This window comes from Rhincodon typus, chromosome 1 (genome assembly GCF_021869965.1).
Source record: "Rhincodon typus isolate 14 chromosome 1, sRhiTyp1.1, whole genome shotgun sequence".
NCBI lineage: Eukaryota > Metazoa > Chordata > Chondrichthyes > Orectolobiformes > Rhincodontidae > Rhincodon > Rhincodon typus.
Window position 1 is genome coordinate 76,739,321 of NC_063332.1, and position 10,811 is coordinate 76,750,131.

The 10,811-nt window shown below is 39.7% G+C and overlaps 1 protein-coding gene across 1 annotated transcript in view; it reads left to right on the plus strand.

Moving 5' to 3' along the window:
- The window catches only part of spata18 (spermatogenesis associated 18), a 57,554-nt gene extending 47,672 nt beyond the window's left edge, over positions 1-9,882 (plus strand). Inside the window, exons 10-12 of the mRNA XM_048599343.1 lie at positions 5,563-5,686; positions 6,860-6,934; positions 9,826-9,882. Of these exons, the coding sequence (XP_048455300.1) occupies positions 5,563-5,686; positions 6,860-6,934; positions 9,826-9,882 (256 nt within the window). The remainder of the gene's footprint in view (positions 1-5,562; positions 5,687-6,859; positions 6,935-9,825) is intronic.
- Positions 9,883-10,811: the final 929 nt, after the last annotated feature.

Below are 10,811 nucleotides of genomic sequence, written 5' to 3' on the forward strand. Positions count from 1 at the left end.
AGGGTCTAGGCCTGAAATGTCAGCCTTCCTGCTCCTCTGATGCTGCTTGGCCTGCTGTGTTCATCCAGCTCTACACCTTGTTAACTAAAATTTAAGTTAACCTTCTGATCTTTTTAGAATATTTTACCATCACAAATTACAGTAGAATAGAAAATAAAATAAATGCAAATCTTCCTGGGACATTATACTAAATTAGATGTACTATATAACTGTTAGCATAGAACATAGAACTGTACAGCACAGGAACGGGCTTTTCTGCCAACGAAGTTGTGCTGAGCATGATGCCAAATTAAACTAATCCCTTCTGCCTGCCCTTGGACTATATCCCTCCATTCCTTGCATATTCACGTGCTTACCTAAAAGTCCCTTAAATGCCCCTATCGTATCTGCCTCCACCACCACCCCTGGCAGCGTGTTCCAGACTCCTATCACTCTCTGTGTAAAAAAAAACTTGCCCCTCACATCTTCTTGAACTTTCCCCCTCTCACCTTAAATGCATGCCCCCTAATATTAGACATTTCAACTCTGGGGGGGATAAAGATTCTGACTGTCAACCCTATCTATGCATCTCATAATTTTATAGACTTCTATCAAGTCTCTCCTCAGCATCCGCTGCTCCGGAGAACACAACACAAGTTTTTCTAGAATTTCCTAATAGCTCATACCCTCCAATCCAGGCAGCATCCTGGTAAACCTCTTCTACACCCTCTCCAAAGCCTCCACATCCTTTCTGTAATGTTGTGAACAGAATTGAACGCATACTGTATGTGTAGCCTAACCAAAGTCTTATAAAGCTGCAACACGACATCCTGACTCTTGTACTCAATTTCCCAGCCAATAAAGGCAAGCATGCCATACGCCTTCTTTACCACCCTATCTACTTGTGTAGCTATTTTCAGGGAGCTATGGACTTTGAAACCCAAGATCCCTCTGTACATCAATGCTGTTCGGACTCCTGCCACTAACTGTATATTTTCCTTAACATTTGATCCCCCAAAGTGCAGCACCTCACACTTACCTGGATTAAACTCCATGTGCCATTTCTCTGCCCATATCTGCAGCTGATCTATATCGTGCTGTATGCTTTGACAAGCTTCTGCACTATCAACAACTCCACTGACCCATCTACATTTTCATCCAGGTCATTTATATATATATCACAAACAGCAGAGGACCTAGTATGGATCCCTGTGGAACACCACTAGTCACGGACCTCCAGCCAGAAAAACATCTTTCACCACCACCCTCTACCTTCTAGGGGCAAGCCAATTCTGAATCCACATGGCCAAGTCACTGCTGGATCCCATGGATCTTAATCTTCTGGCTGAGCCTATCATGAGGGACCTTGTTGAAAGCCTTACTAAAATCCATGTAGACAGCATCCACTGCTCTATAAATTATTGTTATTTTTATTGAATTGCATGGCTTGTGTATCTCCTGAATTGCTTCTGGATTTATTAATGACAATCACATATCTGGCTAATTTGGAAATTCCCAGAAGATCTGTCACGTGATACCATAGCCTTTGATTTCCTAGAGAAGAAACCCTAGCTGTTTCAGTCCTTTTTTAACATCAGTAGTTACAGCGTCACATGTTATACTTCAGATTGCAGTCTGATGGACAGCTGGCCTGAAGGCCTGTTGGCTAACTACAAGGAAACCTGCCTTGCAGAGAATTGATAGGAGCCTTAAACAAGGGATCCACTTCCAGAGTGTAGGAACAAGAGTAGGCTATTTAAGCTTATGGAGTTTCTCAATTAGGTCCAAGCCATGGATTATGGGTCCACTTTCAAAATTGTTACTGTAATGTACCATGTGCTTTTCATACATGATGATATTAGTCCTCAAGTCTTTACGGGGTAAAAAGCTATTTGTGCAATATTATTCTATAATTTGTCACTGGTTCCTTTTATACCATAGGCAGACCATTTAGCTATTTGAGCCTGTTTGATTATTCAAATAGATCTCAGCTCATGCTTATCTGAACTCCTTTACTTACTATTTCTTACAGAAAAGGGGTTTCTGCTGCACATTACAAAGTAAACCAGCAGGCAAAGTCCCAAAGTTTCCTGGCTTAGTCTTTTCATTAATGACAATTCATGAGCATCATTCCAAAGTTGAATTAATTAACACCTGCCATATAAAATGGTAAAGACGGAATCCAGTATCTCGTTGTTCTTGCTCTACAACTTCAAGACCAAATTGAAAATAAAAGCTCAGAAAAAACTGCTAGAAATTCATGGTCAACACCTGAAAGATAAAGTTAAATTCTTGGCCTTACATCAAATCTTTCCCTTTCTCATTAAGATATTAACATGCCATGCATTTCTGTAACCTTCTGGGATTTTTTTATCGGATTCCCATTGTAATTTGTAATTGTTGTAATCCTATAAAGCATAGGTGCCAAAGCAGGCCATTTGACCCATTCATCTGAGACCATGGGTGATCTGATAATCCTCAACTCTGCTTTCTCGACTTAGCACTGTAACCCTTGATTCCCTTACCAATTAAAAATCTATTTTCTCAGCCCCGAATAATTTTAGCCAAGCAGCTTCCACAGCCTTCCGTGGTGCAAAGAATTCCTGATTCACTGCCCTCTGACAGATAGAAATTCCTGCTCATTTCTGTCTGAAATAAGTAACCCCTTCCCCTGAGATTGTGCTGTCTGGTTCTACACTCCCACAAGAGGAAACAACCTACCCCGTTAAGACCCTCATATGTTTCAATAAGTTATCCACTCATTCTTCTAAACTTCAATGAGCCACTGAGTACAAACCCAACCTACTTAACCTCTCCTTATAAGACAGATTCAACCTGGTGAACCTTCTCTGAACTACATTCAATGCCACTATATCTTTCCTTCAATAAAGGGATCAAAACTGTTTACAGAATTCTGGATAAGGTCTAACTGGTGCCTTGTATAGTTTTAGCAAGACCTTTCTATTTTTACACTCCATTCCCTTTGAAATAAAGGCTAACTTTCCATTTGTCTTCCCTATTACCTGCTGAATTTGGATGCTAGCTTTTGTCATTCATGCAAGAATACCCCCAAATTCCTCTGTGCTGTAGCTTCTTGCTGTCTTCATTTAAATAATTTTCAGCTCCTCTATCCTTCCTGCCAAAGTGCACATTTCCCCATACTATATTCCATCTGCCAAGTTTTCATCTACTCACTGAACCTGTCGTATCCCTCTATAGACACTTTGTCATCCTCACCACATGTCTTCCCATTGTTATGGACCAGGCCAGAGCCCCTAAAGTATATTATGGAGATAGCATAGATCCTTACTTTTATATTTTTTAAAGGCAAGTGTAAGGCGCTGTGTTCCAGATACGATTTGAATGCTCCACCACCATGCTTTAATCAAAACACACTTTATTCTTATAACAGTTAAAATATAATAAAAGAAAGAATTGGCATAACTTTATGGAAGTTATGATTCTCACGTGCTGTCTCTCTTCAGTCCAGATGAAAGAAACAATTTACCCCTTTAGATTTTTAAGAGAAAGCCTCGTTGTCTAAGATGTAATTCTAGCAGCCAGCAGAAAGCTTCTCCCTAACCGCAAGCAAAAATAAAAACCACCTTGGGTCTGTGTGAGCCTGACCCCGCCCACTCATTATTTAAAACAAAACCTAGGGAGAACTCAAAAGCCGTTTACCAACTGGTAGACAGGATGGTGAAGCAGGCATTTAGCATGCTGGCCTTCATCGGTCGAGGCATTGAGAATAGGGGCTGGGACATTATGTTACACTTGTATAAGTCGTTGGTGAGGCCACACTTGGAGTATTGTGTACAATTTGGTCTCCCTGTTATAGGAAAGACATAGTTAAACAGGAAAGTGTGCCAAGAAGATTTACGAGGATGTTGCCTGGACCAGTAGGCCTGAGTTATAGGGAGAGATTGGCCAGGATAGGATTTTATTCCTTGGAACATAGGAGAATGAGGGGTGACCTTATTGAGGTGTATAAAATCATGAGGGGCATAGATAGGATGAATGCATATAGTCTTTTTCCCAGGGATGGGGAATTGAAAACTAGAGGTTTAAGGTGAGAGGGGAAAGATTTAAGATGGACCTGAGAAGCAACTCCTTCATGCAGAGAGTGATGCATATATGGAATGGGTTGCCAGAGAAAGTGGTTGACGCAGGTACAATAGCTACATTTAAAAAACATTTGGATAGGCACATGGATGGGAAGGGTTTAGAGGGATATGGACCAAATGTGGGCAATTGGAACTAGCTGAGTGGGCACCATGGTCATCATGGACCAGTTTGGGCTGAAGGGTCTGTTTCCACGCTGTATTACTCTATGACTCTATAACTATCTGTCTGAAGGAGACATTTTTGTACCACAATGACAACATCCTTCTGCAAGAGAAACAGCACAGAACAGCTCTCTTAAAGGCACAGTACTTTCAAAGTATGTACTTCTGTGTCATCTGCAAACTTAGTGATAGCATATATCACCCAAATCACTAATATTATCTTGTAAATAATTGTGGCCCAGTCCTGATCTGTGTAATTCTCTTTTTAGCATTAAAGTGTATCAAAATCTCGAGTTATTACCTTACTCTGCTTGCTATTGAACAAAATAGTTGACAACCTTTACTTTAAATTGTTCATTTTCATCCGCTCAGAAACGAGTGGAAATTTATGAATTTAACAGAGAATGTGTTGGCATTTTTTTGCAAGGCACAGTTGGTAAATTACCACTTATGTGAACAAATTGTGAAACATGTAACAAATTAAAATTAAAATTGTATAAAACTAAAGGGCATGGTGAAAAGTCATATTGTTGGCAAGGCTTTTAGCTTTAAAAATTGCCTAGATCTGTACATGAAACTCATCTGCTGACTTAACTTTTTCCCAAATACAGTAACATACTTCAGTTTCCTTCTCGATTCTTAAAATTGTTGTTGTAGCCACAAGCAGTGAGGATGTAAAAGAAAGAATTGTTCTTTCACAAACTCAGGACAACCCGAATTGCTCCACAACCAATGAAGTAACTTTGGACTTTGCTAATATGCAGTGCTGTAATGTAGGAAAATATACCACTCAGTTTTTACATAACAATCAGTTTTAGTGGAGATGGTTGAGGAATAGGAAACAGCCAGGACACAAGCGATGATGGAAGGACGTGAGGAATGTGGTTGCCCTGCTGTTTTTCAAATCATGCTATGGTAGTTCTAACATCTAATCAGCATGAGAAATCAGGACTCCCAACAGTGTAAGCTGCATTTAGTCCTTCACTTCAGTGTCAATGTAGGCTACATGCTCCAGTTTCTGAGCTATCACTTGTATGAATATACAACTGCCTGACCCAGAGGTGATAGCTCCACAACTGAATCAAGATTGACACCCAAACTACAGCAAAACATTCAACACATTGCATTCTAATGGAAACAAGAGAGAGAATGAAAATATTTACACAAGAGTACCATTCCTTCGCAAGTGTTTATTACACAGATTTATTGTTAGACAGATTTTTTGCATAATTCAGACTGCACCTTCAGTGAATGTAAAATTTTAAAGTAAATAAACATTTTTTTTCCATCCCTGTAGGTATCGTCGCAGCTATGACTCAGATTTCACTGCTCCGCTTGTGGTTTATCACATCTGGCCAGCCTTGATGGAAAATGACACAGTCATTGCTAAGGGAGAAGCATTCACGAAAAGAGGAGCTCTGGTGAGTTGGCCAAGGTGTTGAGGAACAGCTAAATGTAGATAGTTTAAAAAAAACAACTGATTGTGGGTTATAATTCGGACCCTTGCGTTTCAAATCGCTCCATGGATTTACCCCTCTGCATCTCCAGTCCCCTCCAGCCAGCAACCCCACCAAGATCTTTGCACTGACTGTCACGTCCTATACTGCTCCAGTTCTGAACAAGAGTCCTATTGGACTCGAAACGTTCGCTCTGTTCCCCTCTCCAAAGATGCAGCAGGACCTGCTGAATTTCTCCAGCATTTTCTGCGTTTGTTGCAGATTTGTAGTATCCACAGTATTTTGCTTTTAAATATAACTTGTACCTATCAGGAGAACATGTAAGTACTTCGTAACCAAGAATTCTAACTCTTGAACATGAATGTTGACCTCAGGCTTCTTCGAAGGGCAGAAGGAAAGAAAAGACAGTTATGCCACAAACATTCAAGGAACAGCCAGTTGTGGAACAATAGATCACAGAAATTTTTGGTTAAGAGACAACCAGTGGAAGATTTCATGGAGATTCCTGGAGAACCTGAAAAAAGAAGGCAGAATCCATTGGGATTATTTATGCTGGCTTCAGAGCATTGTTTCATACTGATAACAGCTTGGAAACCTGTGGCTAACAGGATCTACTGAAATATTTTCCACTGAAGGTCTTAAAGCTGACCTGACGTTAGTGCCTCCATTATTGCAATGGAGGTCCTGGATTCAAAGCAGACTCCATGCTTGCATTTTGATTCAGGGAGGCCCATTTCATTTATTTTTAAATATAAAATCCTTGTTATATTTCTTTCCACAAAATTGGTGACTATTTTAAATAAAAATACTTCCTGTAATAATACAATTAAAAACCTTTTAGCATGAATATTTTCTGGGAGCTTTCACAGGATTGTACTTCATTTCCATAAAACAATTGAATTATTCCGATGTTATGGTAAAAGCAATGTTCCCGCTCATATTGTTGTTCCTGCACAGACACCTGAATGTTCTGTGTGGTGTGTCTAAACCACAGCAGAAGTCATACAATGGAGTATGATTAACTGTATGCGGGGTTTCTCAACTGCTGCATGGCTGCATGTGTACGCACCCTATAGGGAACATTGGGTGAAAGTCTCCCCAGCTTTATTGGTTACTTTTGCATTTTTATTTACTCAGTGGTCACCAAGTAAAAGCCGAAGCAGAGGTTCCAGTCCAACCCGCTCTCGTTCCACCAGTCCAGCCCGTGCACTGGTAGGTTATTTTAAAATAATGCTTGCTGTGACTCATCCATTACACAGAGATGGTAGACTAACAGCTTTCAACTATCTGACATAGTTAATATAGATTTAATTGTGGTTTTCAAATCTAATGTCTTGAATTTACCTGAGCTGGGAGTGCCAGGGGTTGCAAGAATGATTTGAACCACTGCTTTTGACTGGGATTGTAAATTGTGTTCTGCATGTGAAACAGAAACATGTTTCTACAGGAAACATGTGACATATTTTAATTTGTTCATGGGGTGTGGGCATCATTGGCAAGGCCAGGATTTAGTTCCTTTGGTACGTTGAGATGATCTACCTTCTTGAACTGCTACAGTCCTTGTTGTATTTGTCCATTAACAATTTTCACCTAAGTTGTAAATTTTTGTAACTCCTTCATTAAGCAGTTGAGTTGGCTGACAGGCAACCTATCCCCAGTCTTCCTTTTCTTCAAATGGTTCTTTTGTGAAGTTTTTATGAAGTAGATCATCTAGGGGTCAATCATCTTTGATTTTCATCAGAAATACAGAATGCGGAAGAATTATTTTATTTTGATATGTAACTAAAATATTGCTTTGAGTCAAAGTACTGTTATGTTCCCAGCTGATTTTATTACTGGAAAAGTCAGATTTCAGATTGATATCTAGCTTGATAGATCATGTTTTATTTTGTTTTTATTCAAAACAGTGATATTTCGCTGAAACATACACATGCATACATGGTAGAATGCTGCAGATTCGGTTTTAACAATAAAACAGAAATATATTACACAAAAGAAATGAAAATAACCAAGTTATTTACATATAACACCATTGAAAGATTTTGAAACATTCTCATTTATTCCAGCACCATCGTTTAAAATACTTAAACACCACAGAGAATCCCTTCTCCATCATACCCATGGGTTTGACTTAACTGTTTCTTTTAATCCCCTGTCACCAGAGTGTGGTAACCTCTACCTTGATTTTTCACACAACTGAGCTTAGACTTTGTCAACTTCTAGTGCTAACCCAAACACTTATCATCTGGACTTTCATACTGAAACCATACACCAAGGTAAACTGTTTCCAAACTTCTCCTTTCTTCTGGAGAATAGTTTTCATAGATCATACAAGTCCATACTGACCCTCATAGCATCCCACCCAGACCCATCCCCCAATAACCCACCTAATCTACACATCCCTGAACACTATGGGCAATTTAGCATGGCCAATCCAACTAGCCTGCATATCTTTGGACTGTGGGAGGAAACCAGAGCACCCAGAGGAAACCCACACAGACACGGGGAGAATGTGCCAACTCCACACAGACAGTTGCCCGAGGGTGGAATCGAACCCAGGACCCTGGCACTGTGGCAGCAGTGTTAACCACTGAGCCACCGTATTAACTCCAACCAGGACTTCTGCATACTGAAACTAAATACTATCCAAGCCACGGATCTTACCCCTGAGAAAACAAAAAACAATTTCTGACTCTTCTAACCTGAAAGCAAGCTAATACTCCTCAATGTTTATTCTGTTTGAGCATAAAACTCTCTCAGTGCAAACAAATTCCCATTATCATCCTGGGACTCCCTGTCTCATAATGGTTTAAAAAGAAATCTTTGCTCCAGAAATGTTGACAAGTTAATCAATAAACCCATTTTAACAAACAGACAAAACCCATTTGTTACTTTTAAAGTGCTAATGTTTAAAATGCAAGTTGCGACAGTGCTGCAGTCAGCCACCTATCCTACTGACACTAAGGCATGATAAACTGTGAGCCTCTGATTGGCTGGCAGCTCCTGATGAGCAGAACATACCCCAGGGAAGGATCTGAATCTTGAGGAAGATCAGATGGTAGTTGTTTGTGTCTGAATGGCACTTTATTCCATTGGGTCTTCCCCACGGAACTGACGGTGGTTCTCAACTCGTTCTCTGACTGTTGGGAGGGATCCCATTGACCTGACAGAATCCAAATCAATATATCAATAGGATTGAAGGATGCCACATAATATCTATGGGCTGTCCAATATTTCATTCAGAACAAACACATATATACAAGGCTTTTGCAGAAGATAGGAAGAATGTATTAGTTTTGATGTAGATTCACCAAAATAGCTTAGAGTTAAATTGTGAGAAGGTATATAAATTTGGTTTGCATTCCCCTGAGTTTATGTTGTTGAAGGATGATTGAATTGAGGTCTTTAAAATGATTAAGGGAGCCTTAGTGATGCTTGCATTGGCCATCAGCACAGTTGCTAAGAAGCTGGTAATCTCATGAACTGCAAAACGTTATGCATAAAATTTTGTGACCTGCACTTGCTTGGCTCGATGCCTCCAGGGAAAAAAAACCTCTCAAAATCAAGACCGTAGTTGTTGAAAAGGCAGAGAACTCCACCTTGGAAGTAGAATACCCACAGGGGATGAGTGTTAATGCAAATTACTTGGACCATCAGCTATTCAATTGTTTTCGGGCTTTAATTTGCATTGTTGATATAATCCTTGAGATAACCATTTCAGGAAAATGATGGAACCAGAGAATACTCCTAGCTCTAATATTTTGATGGAAGTTTTAGTAATGTCACATCAAATATGGAGGCCTCTTTTAGTTGTCAGGCCCATCCATAGCACCCAACATAAATTAATAACGTTCATTGATTTTGGGTGAACTTGTTATTGTGGTTCACCCAACATCTGTGAGGAAGATCCACCAGAATCAATGAAAATGGTAATAAGTCCTTTGCCTTGATTTTGAGTTGCTATGCGTGGGTTTAATGATCATGTCTTCTTGACTGTGCTCCTTGTGTTTTCTTTATTCGTTTCTTGTTTTGTGCAGTGAAAGTGAACGGTTGTTTTGTCGCTGCAAGATTGAGAGCTTACATTTTGTCTCGTGTTTTTACAGTCTTCTCGAAGCCGTAGTCCTTCCCCCATCAGACGAAGCATTAGTCCAAGTAAGTGAGAAAGCATTTTTAATGCAACGGTATGAAATAGTTAAGAGGTTTGTTAGTGAGTGCGTGATATATTCTTCAAAGCGATTTAATGATTTCATTCAGTTGGTTGGTTCATGTGTTTCTGTACACGATGTATTACACCATGTAGGTTACAAACTGAGATATCACTGCACAGATCTACGTTTAAGGATGGGGGCAAAATGCTCGAGCCTGGGACGCAAGGATCAGTGACGGCCCTCTGAGGCAGTATGACCAGGAGCTTGACAATTGACGTCTCTTTAGCAGAAGTTCCTAAAATGATTGCAGAATGTTGGTGATGAGGGAGGAAGTGGGCAATTAAATGAACAAATTGAAGGTTTGTTCTAAGTTTCAAAGGTTTACTTCCATTTGTTTTTTTGAGGATTGTGATTAATTCCTATTTGTGAATTTAATCTTTTTGAGGGTGTGGTTTAATGTGCGTGTTTGATAATGCTCGCTATAAGATGTCCTATGTCCTTTGGATGTATCTGACTGATATAAGACGTAAAGACTTTTTAACTAGATAGAGTGGCCTTAAAATTGCATATTTTTAGCAAATGAACACTTGATGAAAGATAACAAACAAGTTATTTGATATAAATATATCTGAGGTGCTTGCAGGGGGATAATTAACCAAGTAATTGAGGGGGAGGGAGCATTTGTATAAATGGATGGAACGTGTTAAAGATTTTGTGTCCAGTTCTCTCAAACATCGCTCTATGTTGGGAGAATCTGACTGCAAATCACCCTGCAATGAAATCACGCACTTATAATAGCAGAGTATTTGTAAGGTTGCTAGATGAAAAAGAGGGAAAAATAGTAGTGATGATAATGGTGCCTACATTCATTAAGCACCATGTTTCTGCCAAAATTGTGGGATTGTTGGTTGCTACTCTGGGTTGATTTCATCCCAAATGCC